Below are 18,461 nucleotides of genomic sequence, written 5' to 3' on the forward strand. Positions count from 1 at the left end.
TGAGCAGAGATCGGGGTAAGTGTCCGGGCGCCGTGTGTGGCGTGTGCCGCAAGCCCTTTGCGTGCCGGAGCGCGTTGGAAATCCACCACCGCAGCCACACCAAGGAGCGCCCGTTCCTCTGTGCGCTCTGCGGCCGCGGCTGCTCCACTAGGGGGAATTTAAAGCAGCACTTGCTGACGCACGCGTTGAGCGAGCCGCGTCCTCAGTCATTTGACCCCGACTTTGCCCTAGGTCCCGGCCAGACCACCGCTAGCCTGGTCGCCGGCCCCGCGCCCGCCGCCATCAAAATGGAAGTGAACGGGCACAGCAGGGCCATCGCGCTGGGCGAGGGCCCGCCACTGCCGGCCGCCGTGCAGGTGCCCCCCGGGCCCCCGGCCGTGATGGGCCCCGGCCTCGCGCCCATGCTGGCCCCCCCGCCGCGCCGGGCGCCCAAGCAGCACAACTGCCAGTCGTGCGGGAAGACCTTCTCGTCGGCCAGCGCCCTGCAGATCCACGAGCGCACGCACACCGGGGAGAAGCCCTTCGGCTGCACCATCTGCGGGAGGGCCTTCACCACCAAGGGCAACCTGAAGGTAAGGCGCGGGGGGGGCCGGCGCCCGGCTGAGCGCGGTGGTGGGTGGGGGGCTCAGCCGCCAAGGCTCCCCACCCACTTCAGGTGCTGCAGGCAGGGCCTCTGCTGTGATCCGGGGGACGGGGGGTGGGGGTGGGGGGGCAGAGGTGCTGGGGACCCCCCTCCAGTAGCGAGGCACGTGCCCGTGTCGTGCTGCGTGTACCTGTGTCTAACGTGCACACGTGTTTGTGTGTGCGTGAACTTAGCGGGGGCACGCATATCATGTAGCGGTGGTGAAGGGCTGGCTTTTCAGTGCAGGCCCGGCCCCCCGAGGGGCTGGAGGAGGCTGTGGGGGATGACCACACAGGAGTGGGGGGGGGGTGGAGCAGGCTGTTGGGGGGCTGACCACACGGGGTAAGGGGGGGCTGGAGGAGGCTGTTGGGGGGATGACCACATGGGGTGGGGGTGTAGCTTTTGGGGGGTGACCACACGGGGGGGGGCTGGAGGAGGCTGTTGGGGGCATGACCACATGGGGTGGGGGTGTAGCCTTTGGGGGGTGACCACACGGGGTGGGGGAGGCTGGAGGAGGCTGTTGGGGTGACCACACGGGGGGGGCTGGAGGAGGCTGTTGGGGGGTTGACCACATGGGGTGGGGGTGTAGCCTTTGGGGGGTGACCACACGGATGGGGCTGGAGGAGGCTGTTGGGGGGGGTGACCACATGGGGTGGGGGTTCAGCCTTTGGGGGGTGACCACAGAGGAGTGGGGGGGTTGGAGGAGGCTGTTGGGGTGACCACACGGGAGGGGCTGGAGGAGGCTGTTGGGGGGGGTGACTACATGGGGTGGGGGTGTAGCCTTTGGGGGGTGACCACACGGAGTGGGGCTGGAGGAGGTTGTTGGGGTGACCACACGGGGGGGGGGGGCTGGAGGAGGCTGTTGGGGGGGTGACCACATGGGGTGGGGGCTGGCACAGGCTGTTAGGGGGTGACCACACGGGGTTGGGGGGGTTGGAGGAGGCTGTTGGGGTGACCACACGGTGGGGGCTGGAGGAGGCTACTGGGGTGGTGACCACACGGGGTGGGGGCTGGCACAGGCTGTTAGGGGGTGACCACACGGGGTTGGGGGGCTAGAGGAGGCTGTTGGGGGGGTGACCACATGGGGTGGGGGTGTAGCCTTTAGGGGGTGACCACACGGGTGGGGCTGGAGGAGGCTGTTGGGGTGACCACACGGGGGGGGGGGCTGGAGGAGGCTGTTGGGGGGGGTGACCACATGGGGTGGGGGTGTAGCCTTTGGGGGGTGACCACACGGAGTGGGGCTGGAGGAGGCTGTTGGGGTGACCACACGGGGGGGGGGGCTGGAGGAGGCTGTTGGGGGGGTGACCACATGGGGTGGGGGTGTAGCCTTTGGGGGGTGACCACACGGGGTGGGGGGGGGCTGGAGGAGGCTGTTGGGGTGACCACACGGCGGGTGGGACTTGAGGAGGCTGTTGGGGGGGGTGACCACACAAGCTTTGCTCTTGGGCAGCAGTCCCGGGACCCGGTGCAGTCCCAAATGTGGTAGAACATGGCTTTTAAACACTCCCATAAGACACAAATAACAAATCCCGTCCAGAGGCCTGGTTTTGTCTGTGGCTGCCAGCAGGGGCTGGGGGCATTTGGTGAGAAGCCTCTCGGCCTGACGGCCGGAGGAGAACAGCCCAGGGTAGTGCTCACGTTTTCAGGTGACCACACCATACATGTTCCATGGAAGGTGAAGTGTGGACAGGACATTAGATGAGTGTTTGTAGAGAAACACGCCTCTTTCTGTCCACGTCACAGGCCTGTCCGGGCTCCGGAGTCCTCTTCAGAGACTCTGGAAAGCTCCCCACCTGGGGCTGCTCCTTAGGGCTGGGACGTGAGCCGCCTGAGGTCTCTGCTGGCCCCAGGTGCTGCCCCTTCCACGTTTGGGAGAAAGCCACCAAACAGGCCCAGTGAAGCAGGAGTGCAAAGACGGCGTTGCGGAGGCCAGGGGAGAGGACTGAGGGGCGGGGCTGTGTGCCCTCCGAGCTCTGGAGCCTTCCTGGGTGGCCTTCGGACTTTGCACCTCGTGGGGGAGTTACCCCGTCAAGCTCATCAGCTGAAAGAAACTTCAGAACATATCGGCCGGTCTTGCTTTTTGTATTTCATAAAAAGAAATGTCACGCATTAAAGTATAAGCCGCTCAGAAAAGCCCGCCCAACAATGTTTGGTGTCCCCAGACCGATGCTCAGAGCGGGGAACAGAAGCCCAGTTCCGAAACCGTCGTGCTGGGTGTCTGGGTGACACGTGGGAAGCGTAGGACAGGCACGCACCTGCCTCCGTGCCGGGCTTACTTGTGCCTGTCTCCGTGTCTCTCACGCAGGTGCACATGGGCACACACATGTGGAACAACGCCCCCGCGAGGCGTGGCCGCCGCCTGTCAGTGGAAAACCCCATGGCTCTGCTAGGTGGCGACGCTCTGAAGTTTTCGGAAATGTTCCAGAAGGATCTGGCAGCACGAGCGATGAACGTTGACCCCAGCTTCTGGAACCAGTATGCCGCGGCTATCACAAACGGTCTCGCCATGAAGAACAACGAGATCTCTGTCATCCAGAATGGCGGCATTCCCCAGCTCCCAGTAAGTCTCGGCGGAAGTGCTATCCCCCCCCTGGGTTCCCTGACCGCTGGGATGGACAAAGCGCGCACCGGCGGTAGTCCGCCCATTGTGAGTTTGGACAAAGCAAACTCGGAAACGGGAGCCAGCCGTCCGTTCACGAGGTTTATCGAGGATAACAAGGAGATTGGTATTAACTAGCTGTGTGCGCGGCCTGGCCCGTCCCTCCGTCCCACGCGCACCCCGTCAAGCGCGACCGTCAGGCTGTGCAGCCATGCGTCCGAGTTCTCCTTAACATTTTACCCGTAGTAGAAAATACGTTCACTGTGTGGCTGCTGGAAGGTTGTCTCGTAAGCTCTGCATGGTACTTCTCTCCACGGTGAGCTGGACTGTTCTTGGGGACCCCGTAACCTCCTAAATACGTTTAAGTCAAAAAGAAGTCCTTGTAAAACCGCCTTGGGAATGGAAAGGGCTCAGACCACACCCGGTCGGTTCCTCCCCGAACCTAATACCGTCCCCCCTCCCCCCCCACCAGAGGAGAAAGGGGTCGCCTGTGCTGTTCCAGCGACACTCACTCGAAGGTTTTGTTCGAATTAGTTAGAAACTTGAACTCTGTTTTTAGACTATTAACTGAAAGATGTGGTCCGGTACCCCCAGCGCTGTGTCTTACGGCACTGCCTTCGTCTGTAGTATTTATCATGTTAAGATTATGCGGGTAACAGATAATACGGCCCCAACTTTAAAGGAAGCTTTTGTACTGCAGAATACATCTGGCCATGTGATGATTTTTTTTTAAAGCAGAATTTGTTTTACTATAAATAAGTGAGTTATTTCAATGCAGGCAATCGTGAAGTTACACTGGGAAAGACGGCATGCTCTCGTGTGCAAGCACCTGTCAGTGACCACGCTTTTCTTCGGTTTCTTTTCTTTTTTTTTTTTAACTTAAATGTTTGTAGCTGCTATGTGGACAATTGTTCCCTAGTGTGGTCTGTAGCCCAGCGACTGGGAACAAGTTACAGACAAACGTCACCGTAAATTATTCACAACATTATAAGCAGTTGTGAGGAAATATTTCACGTTATCAAAGCTGTACAATAAAAAGGTAATGTTTGTATAATGTGGTTGCAAACTCTTAATTTATACTATTGCACTTTTAGTATTTTGTATTAGAGAGGTTTGTCTATGATTTGAAAACTTAAAAAGATGTAAAGTATTTTATAAATAGTACTTTGGTTTAAGGAAAATGAAAAACTGTTACAGTTTCTTGTTTTGTCTTAAGGTCAAACAACATGAGAAATCTGTGCCACTGAGACAGAAAAGCCACCAGGATTTGTCTGTTCCTCAGTCAACTAGGGCCTGCCACTTCCTAAATTAAAATGATTTATTTAACTTTTCTACGAAGCCCGTTGAAAAGCCTGACCACCCCTGACACAGCTTTGATGAATTAATCGTAGGCCCGTGGCACCGAAACGGCGGGAACTCACCTAGAGACCGCGTGGGTGCAATTTCAGTCTCTTCTCTTTTCTTCACACGCCCCGGACCAGATTTCCACCGCTCCCCGTGTGCAGTAAAGTGGGGAGAGATAGCAGAGGTCTGGCGGTGTCATCAGTCGTAACTGGGACATTGTCTGAGTCCCGATTTATTTATTATCTTCTCAGATGAGAACAAAGCACAATGTCATCTAACTACTCAAAATCCAGCCTGAAGCTGCTGACGAGGTTTGAGTTGCTTGGCGCGAGGCAGGGCCCCGGGGCAGGGGGGGTGCTGGGCGGCGGGCGGGGGGAGCGCCTGCGACGCCGCGGCCCGCCTTCTACCTCATTCTGTGCGTTGGGCGGCCTGTCCGGCCGCGTCCCTCCCGAGGTGTCGCGGGCGGCTGGGTGGCGCTGGGGTCGTGCGCCCCGAAGAAGGGACCGGACGGCAGTGACTTCCCGGCTAACGTGGAGAAGTAGGACGATGTTCCCAGCACGACAACAGCCATAGAGTCAGGTCGTGACCTTGAACAGAAACAGGTGCGAAGACTCCTCATCAGCAGACTGAGCTGTTTCTTCCCGTCGGATGGAGCATGGTCCCCCCCTCCCCCCGCCCAGCTCTGCTTCCCGAGGCCAGAGGGGCCATCCCTTCTCGGGAGACGGGGCGGGGGCCTCGGCCCGGCCACGTGGCACTACTGGCCTTCAGCGGTTGAATGTTTTTATTATTTATGTGTCCTCTTTGGTGTGAGTTTTGGGTTTTGGTTTTGGTTAGTAGTTGGTACCGTGTGATGCTCTCTCTTCTCCCAGAAGGATGTGTATATAACTTAAGGGAAAAGAAATGTAAAGTGTTGTAAATAAGATGGCTTGTGAAGGGACCGCGAGACGCGCCCCTGCGTCTTCAGGACCAGGCCGTCCCTCTCCGCGTGGTGAAGAGAGACACTATTTTTCTATTGCAGCACCATGTAGGGCCGGGGCCCCGGAGCCAGCCGGCGCTCTTACCAAGATCCAATATTTTTTATGATAAACCTGTGGCTCGACACATCTACTGATTGAAATGGATGTCTTAGTCTAGGTGACTATTTTTGTCATATGGAAATGAATAAAATGCAGGATGTAATCTTATCTCTGAATCGCGTTCCTTGATTATTCAAATGGAAACAAGTGGGACTTGAGGTTACGGTCATTAATGGTGGATGTATATCCGTGGTGTTTCTCCGAGGAAAGTCAACGAGGGTTGACAGCTTAGATCTGAGCAATAGCTAAATGTATCTCAACTGGTCTTGAAATTTTTATTTTTCACTTTTTTCTAAAATAAAAACGCAACCTCCTAATTGTGGATTTTTTTTTTACATCTGTGACGGAAGACGATGTGGTGGAAAACGCCTACCCGTTAGAGCCTTGGCGGTGGCCACAAATGACTACCCTCCCAACTGCCTTCCCACCCTCAACGCTCAGTGCCGGTGTTGGCTCTTCGGATCGCTTCAGAAATACGCGGCTGTGCATCGAACCACATTGTAGGCGCGGGAACGAAGGGGCGCGCGGTTCACGATACCGTGTGTCCACCACCAGCACCTTCGTCCGTTAGCTCCCGAGGGAGGAGGTCTTTACCATAAAGGAAGCTTTACCTCCCCGGTAACATTTGAGAAGACGTAAAACTTTAAATAATTTAACAGCTCCTGGTTTCAACAGGCATGATGCGTTTCTTTTTTCGATAACTACTGATACCTAGAAATAGTTTTTGCCTGGGAGGTGGGGGGTCCTTGCAAAGCACGGGTGAGGACGCTAACCACCGAACTAACGGCCCAGGTCGGCCTCCCAGCACAAAACCCTCCACCTTAGGGATGGACCCAGGCTGGTTTCAGTGCTGGGGTGGAGATTTTGAAACATGAGCCAAGTCAGACAGTAAATTCAGTTTGTGTTTTAAAATGGTGAAATAAAGGTTCCTGTATTTAAAATAATATAAATTACAATGCAGGGAAAACGTGATCTGCTTATTTTGAAAACATTTCTAGTGTAAAGCCGGGGGCGTTTCAGCTTAACAGGCCCGGGTTTTCGCTTGCTCCTGACGTCAGCTCCACGTGGCGCAGACCGCGCGTCAGCCGTAAATGCCAACGATCCCTGAGAATTATTTATTTAAATATATTCCTATTCTGGGTTCATTACGGGAACCAGTAACGTTTCAAACTAATTAAAAAGTATTGCTGAAGGGCTAAAAAGCAATTGTTTCTAAACTCTGCGCTGTTTAATTTTGTCCCCTCGGAAGCGAGAAGGCCGTGGCCCCCGCCTGCTGTTGCTTTGTGCGTGGCCGCCGCGGCCGGGCCCCGACCCCAGCTTCCCGGAGCCCCGACACACGTCAGGCCTATCTCCTCACTACCGGGCCGCGTGCGCGTCCCCAGCCCGACCACCTCCGGGTCGCCGTGTTTGTTGGCTGCCTGTCTGATGCCACGGAAGCCCGGAGGCCTCGCGGCTTTCCTCTGGTGCACACTTGGGGCAGCGTGATCGTGTCACATACGTGCAGCCCCGTGGCCGTCCTGTCACCTGGCGAGCATGCCGGGCCTTTTGTGTTAAAATCCTGAGCCGGGTTGCTGATGACTGGTGCCGAGGTGGGAGCGGGCACTCGTTTCTTCCTCTGAAAGGCCTTCCCGCCTCCGCGCCTCGTGGAGAAACGCGCCCCGAGATGGTTCCGTTTAGCAGGTCGGTTGGCTGACCTCGGTCTACGGAACGTCCTGTACAAAGCGAGGGAGAACGTTAAATTCCCCTTGTCGTCTTCACCTCGCCGGGAAATACTGGCGTTACTTGAGCGTCCTTCCCGCAGGGAGGACGTTAAAATGCAACCGCCAGACACGGTTCCCGTGGTGGCGCTCACACCTTTGTCCCCAGTTGACAGGCGTGTGGCGTGTTGGCGCACCGGGCGGGGCCACGGCGAAGGGCACGGGGGCACCGGGCCGGGCCGGCCCTCACACCCTGCTCCCTTTTCTGTACGCAGGGTAGAATTTGGTGGCATTAAAACCCTCTCCAGTTCTAAAATCAGGGTGGTTTGTTTGTTGTCGTTTGGAAAGAACTACCACTAATGTTTAGCTTCCTTTTTCCTCCCCAAATTCACTAGGCAAGTCTCGGTGTTTAGAGAGAGAGAAGATACAAATGATTACCTGAGAACACAAATATGAAAACTCTACTATAAACGACTTTGCTAACGAAAATCCGTGGAATCATTTGTGGACCATGAAAAAATGTGTTGGTATCTCTATTTTAAATCGTGGATTTATTGAAGCTTTTTAAACTGCAACTATATTTAAGGTAAAATAAAGGCGAGCTCTGTGAACATCGTGATTACTGCGTTTCCTACGAAGAGAGTCTTTTCTAAATGATTAGCTTTTTGTCACATGTGTTGCCCACGCAGGTGCGCATATGGTTCCTCGTCAAGATTATATACGGATACACGTACCGTATACACATATACCGTGTGCGTATACACGTATTCAAAAGAGTATGCCATTTAAAGCAATGGTTGTTTCTTAACGGTTGTTTTTAGTAAAATACCAGAGAACGTGAACTATTCCCTTGGGTTTCCCTGTCCTAATTGTAACCATGTCTGCAGGTTTTGGTCTGACTTGGGAGTCGTCACAGGTTGTATTGACACGGCTCCGTTTGTGGGTCCTCTGCTCGTGACTGAGTTCAGTGTTTGCCCGAGCGCTGGGTTACAAGGGGAGGAGAACCAGAACATGGGCGAGGCGGGGGCAGACAGAGAGCTGGCGCTGGGTCCTGTTGTGCCCGTGCCCTCCGTGTCCCTGAGATGAAGGGACCCCAAGGCCCTGCCCTGCGGAGAGGAGCCGCGGCCTGCCCGTGAGTCACTCCCTGGGTATGATTCACATGTGGAAATAAACGTCTGATCTCAGGAGTTCCAAACGTGATTATTCGTGAACACAGGGGTTCTGCAAACCCTCCAACCGCTCTCCAAGTTGGCACGATACACATAATTTTAAGTTATAGAATGACACATAAACTGGAATTTTCACAACCAGGCGTGAGTTATTTCCTTCAGTGGCTGTCCTGGCACTCCAGGTGGTCACTAATTCTGTTTATTTTCTTTCTAGCTTAATTTAAAGGACTTGTGAATTTTAATAACTTTAGGTTAGGTACATAATGTCTAATACAAAGGTCTTAACATTTCTTCTACAACTAGCAGATTTTTTTTTTTTTATCACATGCAGGATACACGAAACATTTCCATTTTACTTTTCCTATTTGTTTTCTGAAGGACGATGTAAAAACAGCTCTTCTGACCTAGAATTACCCGGAAGAAACGTGTCACGGCCTCCCACGACGGCACCGCTAAGGGGCGCCGGCAGGCTCGGGGACCGTATTTTCCACGCTTCAGACGGTAAGAGTCGTAGGGATCCCTAGTGGAAAGTATGTCAGACCTCCCCACACATTCAGATGCTGTAAAGATAAATTAGGTTTTGAATCTTACATCCGTTTCCCTTCACAAATAAGCCTGGAGTTGCCGTGTTTTCCGCGGGGGATCATCTGGTCTCGTCACGGCTCAGGCGGGCGGCCTGTGCACAGAGCTGTTCCTGTGCAGGCTTACCGTGCCTTACTCTGTCTTCTGCTTGGCTTTGCTTTGGGATTTTTAGTAACAGCGTTCGGGGCTGCGGCGGGCGGTACTCGACGTGCTGGGCCCGGGGCCCCCCACAGGAGAGTTCTGTAGCCCCGGCGTTTCATCTTTGCGCTTCAAAACATTTTACTGAGCACACAGAAGACGCAGGTCTTGTCCAGGCAGCCTCTTCAAGGTGAACAGCAGTTCTGTTATCTGGCACCTGTCGTAGACACACGTGCTCAGAATGAGTCAAACCGGCCCATAATCTCACCCGAGGAACGACTTACCAAAGAAGCTGATCTGGAAACCGTACCAGCGATGGAAAAAGACACGAACTGTAAAAAAATCACCAGCGTCTCAGAGTTTTATTTGCTGCATTAACCTCCTAGATTTTTCAGTCAGGAGCCACAGGCAGTTTGGGAAAATGAGCTTTACCAATTAATATTTGCGAATGGTTCATTTTTCCCGAGGAAAACTCCAAATGTAATTTTCATAATCTCAGTGCACCCGGGACTTGAAGATCGTCCGGTGGGTTTTTGGCCGGAGCGGTTCTTGTAAGTCGTTCATTCGTGAGTAGTTCCTGGCTACCGGAGACTCTCCCTTACATGTTCCCCTGTGTCGTCCGTCTGTCACCCAGAACTCCCCAGGCTTGGCGTTCCCATCTCTCAGTTTACATTTAGGCCTTGACCCTTCAGCTTGTCCGCTGCTGTGCCAAGGACTACGCACGAGATCAAGTGGTGTTTGTTTTTTAAGACCTTCTCCTTTTTTTCAGTTTTTATTTTTTTTATTTTGAGAGAGAAAGAGAGAGAGAGAGAAAAGCGTGAGCAGGGGAGGGGCAGAGAGAGAATCCCGAGCAGGCCCCGCACTGTCCGCGCAGAGCCCGACTCGGGGCTCCGACTCCCGAACCGTGAGACCGTGACCTGAGCCCCGGTCGGACGCTTGACCGGCCGAGCCCCCCGGGTGCCCGTGGAAGAGCGGGTCTTAAATCACAATCAGAATTCGGTCATTTTTAAGGGTGGTGTCTCGGGCTAGGCTCTGAACCCGGTCATCCGTGTCTTCCGATGGTCCTGAATTAGGTACTCGGTTTTAGAAACGCAGGCTCCGTGGTCCTCGACATGAAAATCATGGCTGGTCTTGGTATTTAACTGAAGACAAGCTGAGGGTTTTCTCACGAGCCCTGACGAGGGAAACCCAGCGACGGATTACCTTCTTGACACCGGCTGTTAGCTGCCGGCTTCCCTTTGGCTCAGACACGGCGTCCTCAGTGGTGTTCAGGCCAACGGGCCGACGCGGGAGTGTGCCTGTGGCCTTACCTAGGTAGGCCTCCGCGACCACCGCCGGAAAAACGCACCTTGCTCCTGGGGCGGCGGGGAGGGGACAGAGACTGTCCGCGGTGGAGACAGCGTGTCTGCCGTCTGCCTGGGGGCCCGTGACCCGTGCCTCCCGCTCCAGGAGCGGCGAGATGGGGAAGCATCAGTGGAGGGTCACCGCGTCCTCGCCGGATTGGCTGTGGGAGCACCGAGAGAACTGTGGGCTGTGGAAAAGTCAGAAATGCTTTCAAAGAGTATTTGTAATCCCAGAAAGGAAGAGTCCCCGGACCCCAAGTCTAACCGTCAGGGATGAACTACAGAGAGAATATCGGTACGAGATCTTGCAGGAGGGGGACGCTGCCTGGCTCTTGATAAAGCTCGCTTCAACAGATTCTCTTAAACCCCAGTCTTGCCCTTGCAGATCTGTGATGAAAACTAAATAGTTTTGATCTGTACTTCAGTATGTAGTAGGGACATCTACTTTGTCGATAAGCTGTGTGTGCCTGAGAGAGTGACCCCTCAAAGTAAGAACTTTCTAAGTAGGGCAGTTAATTCAGCTCAGGGAATATTTGTTTGTCCAGAATAACAAGTAAGGCTTTTTGAGCAGAAAATAATGCTGAGCTTAATTATTTTATTAATGCATACTCCCCGAGGTAAGGAAATGAGAGTTTTTTCTAAACTTTGTCGGCACAGATAAAGCAGTTGGAATATGCTTGCAAGGCTAGCTCGATTGTTTTATTAGAAAATATTCAATATTTCACATGCATTTAAAAATAGCATATTCAATTGCAATTATGTGTTTTCTCTACTTTTGTAATTAAAAAGATTGGAGCTTTTCCTTTGATGTATTGGGATTCCATTAGCAGAATGTTTAATGGTTTAGAGGTAGTTCTGGAATGTTTAATTCACTAATGTGAGTACAGCCAGTCGTCTTGCGTTTCAGGATGAGGCCAACCGTTGAACAACTGTGTAGAAACCATCCATTTCGCCGTGGGCTCTTCTGAGCTGTTGATGGTGAACTTCCCTTCCCCACTGTCACCTTTGATTTTCAAGCTAGAGTTAGTTTCCTCTAGAAATGTGAAAACAATATCGAAACATTCTCACCTTTCTGAACATATAAAATGCTTTCCAAAGTTAACAATCAAACCTGGTCTAAAACCAGCTCTCCAGCGTTCGAGTGCCCAAACAGGCAAGGAATGGGGGTGCCCCCCGGCTCTGGTGGCACCTTTGGTCTCTGGCTGGCTGTCCCCTCCACCGGGCTGGCTGCAGGGGCGAGTTGGGACGCTGTGGTCCCTGGCATGCACGTGGGCTTCTCAGGGAATTGCCCACCCAAACCATTGGCATTCTTTCTTTTCCTTTTTTTTTTTATATACTTATTTGGTGGGGTGGGGGGGAGGTGGCGGGGGTGGTAAGGGACAGAGGATCCAAAGCGGGGTCCACACTGACACACAGCCCGACACGGGCCTCAAACTCCCAAACCATGAGATCACAACCTGAGCCAAAGTCGGACTCTCAACCGACTGAGCCTCCCAGGCACCCTGGTGTTGTTTCTTTGAAGTGACATGTGTATGTGTGTATCTTTGCACATGTGGACCGGGACATACGTCCGGGAGGCGGGAGAGCTGAGGGCAGCCCTGTGCATCCCCATGGAAGGAGCACAGATGTGGCCAGGGCACCAGAGTTCAGGATCTCAGGACACGGGGTCGTGGGGATGATGGCCTTGAGCTCGCAGGATGTCAGCTGCCTAGAAGTTCTGTGGGCCCAGACAGGCTTGCCCACGGCCACATGTGCCCTGGTCCCTACGCACAGTTGTCCCGGCCGGTGGGGTTGCACACCCAGCCCTCTCCGCTGCAGCCAAATCATGTCTCACAGGTAGATACAAGGACAGCTGACTCGTTCCCACAGGCCTGCTGGTGGCTGCCAGGATGGTCCAGACAGAGGGATGGCCTCAGGCTGGCACACTGTCCCTATGGCCCTTCTCTGGCAGTGTAGTGGGAGACGGTGTGTCCCCGTGCCTCACCCGGCAGCCACCAGCTTCCTGCCGCATCCCCAGGCCCTGGGCTGCCTGAGTGCTGTTTTAGGAGGTGAGAATCAACACTGCTTCATCCCACACGTTACCCAGTTACGTCCCCCCTTTTATTGCAAACACACCACTCTTAGGTTCCTGCTCTGTGCTCCAGGAACAGTCGTCACCAGAGGGTAGGCTCCACTGTCTGAGCACTTGCAGCTTTCCAGGGGCAGAAAATCTGTAACGGGAGAGCTGAATCTCGAGTGTCCGCTCATTAATGAGCCAGACTGGTAAGCTCTGCTCACCAATCAGAATAACCTAAAGCGTAAGGGCAAGTTTCATACACCACCCCACAGTAGAGAGAGACGGCTTCAAGCAACAGAAGTCTGTACCAGGGAGACTTGAGGTTGATAAATATGAGCAAAGACATTTGTTCCATCCTTCTGTAACATTCTAGACTTCATCTCTCCAAGATGACTGATTGAAGATGGATGGATAGGTGGATGGATGGATGACGGAGGAACGGATGGATGGATGACAGGAGTGGATGGATGGATAGATGGATGGATGATGGAGGAATGGATGGATGGATGGATGGATGGATGGATGGATGACATGTGGAGGAATGGATGGATGGGTGGATGACAGGAACGGATGGATGGATGGATGGATGGATGGATGGATGGATGGATGGTTGGAGAAATGGATGGATGGATAGATGGATGGATGGATGGATGATGGGAGGACAGGAGTGGATGGATAGATGGATGGATGGATGGATGACATGTGGAGGAATGGATGGATGGGTGGATGACAGGAATGGATGGATGGATGGATGGATGGATGGATAGTTGGAGAAATGGATGGATGGATGGATGGATGGATGGATGGATGGATGGATGACAGGAGTGGATGGATGGATAGATGGATGGATGACAGAGGAATGGATGGATGGATAGATGGATGGAAGGATGACAGGAACGAATGGATGGATGGATGACAGGAACGAATGGATGGATGGATGACAGGAGTGGATGGATGGATGGATGGATGGATGGATGGATGATGGAGGAATGAATGGGTGGATGGATGGATGGATGACAGGAATGGAGGGATGGATGGGTGACAGTTGGAGGAATGGATGGATGGATGGATGACAGGAATGGAGGGATGGATGGATGGATGATGGGAGGACAGGAGTGGATGGATGGATGGATGGATGACAGGAATGAATGGGTGGGTGGATGGATGGATGATGGAAGAATGGATGGATGGGTGGATGACAGGAACAGATGGATGGATAGATGGATGACAGTTGGAGGGATGGATGGATGGATGACAGGAGTGGATGGATGGATGGATGGATGATAGGAATGGATGGATGGATGGATGGATGGATGGATGGATGGATGGATGACGGGAATGAATGGGTGGATGGATGGATGGATGACAGAGGAATGGATGGATGGGTGGATGACAGGAACGGATGGATGGATAGATGGATGACAGAGGAATGGATGGATGGATAGATGGATGGATGGATGGATGGGTGGATGGATGATGGAGGAATGGATGGATGGATGGATAGATGGATGGATGGGTGACAGTTGGAGGAATGGATGGATGGATAGATGGATGGATGATGGAGGGATGGATGGATGGATGGATGGATGACAGGAGTGGATGGATGGATAAATGGATGATGGAGGAATGAATGGGTGGATGGATAGATGGATGGATGGATGGATGGATGGATGGATGGAGGAATGGATGGATGGACAGATGGATGGATGGATGACAGTTGGAGGAATGGATGGATGGATGGATGCCAGGAGATGGATGGATGGATGACGGAGGAATGGATGGATAGATGGATGGATAGATGGATGGATGACAGTTGGAGGAATGGATGGATGACAGGAATGGATGGATGGATGGATGGATGACAGAGGAATGAATGGGTGGATGGATGGATGACAGGAATGGAGGGATGGATGGATGGATGATGGGAGGACAGGAGTGGATGGATGGATGGATGGATGACAGGAATGAATGGGTGGGTGGATGGATGGATGATGGAAGAATGGATGGATGGGTGGATGACAGGAACAGATGGATGGATAGATGGATGACAGTTGGATGGATGGATGGATGGATGACAGGAGTGGATGGATGGATGGATGGATGGATGATAGGAATGGATGGATGGATGGATGGATGACGGGAATGAATGGGTGGATGGATGGATGGATGACAGAGGAATGGATGGATGGGTGGATGACAGGAACGGATGGATGGATAGATGGATGACAGAGGAATGGATGGATGGATAGATGGATGGATGGATGGATGGATGGGTGGATGGATGATGGAGGAATGGATGGATGGATGGATGGATAGATGGATGGATGGGTGACAGTTGGAGGAATGGATGGATGGATAGATGGATGGATGATGGAGGAATGGATGGATGGATGGATGGATGACAGGAGTGGATGGATGGATAAATGGATGATGGAGGAATGAATGGGTGGATGGATAGATGGATGGATGGATGGATGGATGGAGGAATGGATGGATGGACAGATGGATGGATGGATGGATGACAGTTGGAGGAATGGATGGATGGATGGATGCCAGGAGATGGATGGATGGATGACGGAGGAATGGATGGATAGATGGATGGATAGATGGATGGATGACAGTTGGAGGAATGGATGGATGACAGGAATGGATGGATGGATGGATGGATGACAGAGGAATGAATGGGTGGATGGATGGATGGATGACAGTTGGAGGAATGGATAGATGGATGGATGGATGGATGACAGGAGTGGATGGATGGATAGATGGATGGATGAGGGAGGAATGGATGGATGGATGGATGGATGGATGACAGTTGGAGGAACAGATGGATGGATGGATAGGTGGATGGATGGATGGATGGATGACAGTTGGAGGAATGGATGGATGGATGGATGGATGGCAGGAGTGGATAGATGGATGGATGACAGAGGAATGGGTGGATAGATGGATGGATGACAGTTGGAGGGATGGATGGATGGATGACAGAGGAATGGATGGATGGATGACAGGAGTGGATGGATGGATGATGGAAAAATGGATGGATGGATGGACGGATGACAGTTGGAGGAATGGATGGATGGATGGATGGATGGATGACAGGAATGGATGGATGGATAGATGGATGGATGGATGACGGAGGAATGAATGGGTGGATGGATAGATGACACAGGTGGAGGATGGATGGATGGATGGACAGGTGAGAGATGGTTCCTGTACTCTTGGAAGGAATAGAAATTTCAGTGAAGTTGAGTACCTGTACTCAGGAAACCTTGCTTAGCTAGGAGACATCCTTGTGTTAAGACTGCACAAGGTCATGTCACTTCACCCTGCACACCGCACACCTCCTGCCCCCTTTCCAGCAGGTTCTCTTGAGCCTAGCAGCATTTCTGCAGCTACGTGCCTCACACCCAGATTCCTGGGCCCACCTCCGAGGCTCGGGGTAGGGCTTGAGGTTTGGGGCTCCTGGGTGATCCGTGTACCGCTGATGTAGCGACCAGAGCAGAGACTGTCTTTCATTGCCAGACTGGCCAGCCTGCCTCCCGACCAGGTGGGGGTGTTGGGCATTGAGCACTTCCTCAGCTTTGCAAATTGGTAACCTCCAGACTGCCTGGAGACCCTGTTGAGGTGCAGATTCTGGCTCAGTAGGGATTCGGTATTTCTAGCAGGTGCAGTGTGGCTGGGCTCGGAGCTGTGCTAAGCAGAGAGGGACCGGGCAGCTGTGAATGCCGCTGGAGGACGGGATTGAACCTGGGAAGCCCACCTTCATCACCACCCAAGGCACCCAGCCCCGTGCCCTTGCACTTGGTGGCAGCTAACAGAAAATCCACCTAATAGTTCAGTGGAAGTTTATTTGTCCCGAATAACCCAAAGCCCAGAGTTCGGGAGTTGCTGGGGTCCATTCCATGCCACCAAAGGCCGCCGTAGTCTGTCCTCGTGCGGCCCCCTTATGACCTCAAGGTGGCTGCTGCTGTCCCAGGTCGTGGCTTCATGCTCCACTCAGACGAAAGAAGGGCAGGGGCACATGGCCTGAAGCCAACAGCCCATCTCTCTGTCAGAAAAGTGAAAGCTTTTCCGCAGACTGCACGGAGCAGACTCCCGCTTCGGTCCCCTGGACTAGCCCCGTGTTCCTCAGCCACCGCTTGCCAGAAGGGGCCGAGAAAACTGGGGGTGTATGAGAGACAGCCGAGCCGGGTACCCTGCCTGAGTTGTCCCTGACATCTGCTGCTGGAATCTTCCAGAGTACGCTCTCTGCTACCCTCGCAGGTTAGGGGAGGCTGTGTCACCCCTGTCAGACCAGAGAGACCTGTGCTCCCGCTCGTTGCTCTGAGCGTGGCCACGGCCCATGCTTTCCGGGGCTTAGTTTTAGGGCCTGTGCAGTGGGGGTTAGAAACCACCTCACAATGCTTCCCTGAGCTCGTGTCTGCGGCCCACCCAGCAGGGGAACAGCTGTCACTCGCAAGCTCCCTCTGTCCAGAACGCCTCCCCCAGCTCTTCCCCGGGGGGGCTCACTCATGCGTTTAAGACCCACCTCTCCTGGGGCGCCCGGGGGCTCAGTCGGTTGAGGATCCGACTTGGGTTCAGGTCACGATCTCACGGTTCGTGGGTTTGAGCCCCACGTCTGGCTCTGTGCTGACAGCTCAGAGCCCGGAGCCTGCTTCCGATGATTCTGTGTCTCCCTCTTTCTCTCTGCCCCCCTCCCCTACTCGTTCTGTCTCTCACAAAAATAAAAACGTTAAAAATTAAAAATGAAACAAAACAAGACCCACCCCTCCTGAAGAGGGGCTGCCGACTATTTACGAGCAGAGAACGAATGAGCTTTGTGACGCGGCTACCTTCTGAAAGCATTGGTTGGGGTACTGCACCAGTCCAGGCACAATGGATGATCTGTTTTCCTAGCAGCTTGTGTCGTGACCAGCTAAGAGAGCATGGCAGGTGTGGGGGACGGTGTCCCGAAGACCCGGGGACCCACACGTCTGGACATTGGAGGTAAAGCTCAACCTTGCAAAAGGGAATGTTGGAGTTTTCCATGGGAGTTAAGTCTGATGATGCGGGGACAGGGCACAGGGGCCGCCCCTGAGCTCCGTCAGTGAAAGCAGATAGAAGCCGCTGGTTAGAAGCGGCCCTAATGGGACAGAGTCCGTGCAGGGGTCTCCCCGGGAGTCATCTGGGGGCTCGGCCCTGTCCAGCTTGGCCACCGTGTGCAGTAATCACACCGCGCTGCCCTCCCCGTCCCACTGCAGTGTCACCTGCGGCCCACCCCTCCTCCTCCGCATCTGCTGTCTGGCACCAGCACTCTTGGTCTACACGGCAGAGGGGCTCTCAGGCCCGCTGCCGGTGACAAAGCCCAACACCGGGGGCCAGAGCTGTGCTGAGCTGGGAGGTGTGGAGGACAGGCGGCCCCCCGGAGGGTCGTGGCCTGCAGGATCCATTCGTGTCCCCGAGAGCAGCGCCCCGTGTTCTGGCTCTCCCCTTCGTGGGCAAGTCGTCTGTGTCGAAGCCAAGGTGTTGATGAACTGAAATTAGTGCCGTATATGCAGGAGGATTCTCGGAACTTGACGTTGGGGCAAACGAGGAAGAAAGCCGCTCTGCGCCAGAACTTCGCCATTTTCTGCCTCTCCTCGTGCCTCAGCAGCGCTCACGGACGGAATGCTGAGGGCTCTCCCTGCAGTCACAACTCTGTGTTCGGCTTGATGCGGGGAACTGCAGATGAGGTGAGGATAACTTGAAAAGAAAAGGCATTATTGGTAAGCACGCTGGAAGCCTTGCAAATTTGAGACGATAAATTGGAATTTTACAGGACTAATGAGTTTTTGAAAACCGTTAGCCAGGCTT

General features: G+C 53.8%; 1 protein-coding gene across 1 annotated transcript in view; it reads left to right on the forward strand.

Moving 5' to 3' along the window:
- SALL3 (spalt like transcription factor 3) overlaps positions 1-5,958 on the forward strand; it is a 20,071-nt gene extending 14,113 nt beyond the window's left edge. Inside the window, 2 exon segments of the mRNA XM_053902855.1 lie at positions 1-572; positions 2,928-5,958. The exon segment at positions 1-572 is cut by the window's left edge and continues 2,383 nt beyond it. Coding sequence (XP_053758830.1) covers positions 1-572; positions 2,928-3,359 — 1,004 coding nt within the window. The 3' untranslated portion in view covers positions 3,360-5,958.
- The last annotated feature ends 12,503 nt before the right edge of the window (positions 5,959-18,461 follow it).

Source organism: Panthera pardus, unplaced genomic scaffold, assembly GCF_024362965.1.
Source record: "Panthera pardus isolate Hobbes unplaced genomic scaffold, ASM2436296v1 HiC_scaffold_15, whole genome shotgun sequence".
In the NCBI taxonomy this organism is placed as follows: Eukaryota; Metazoa; Chordata; class Mammalia; order Carnivora; family Felidae; genus Panthera; species Panthera pardus.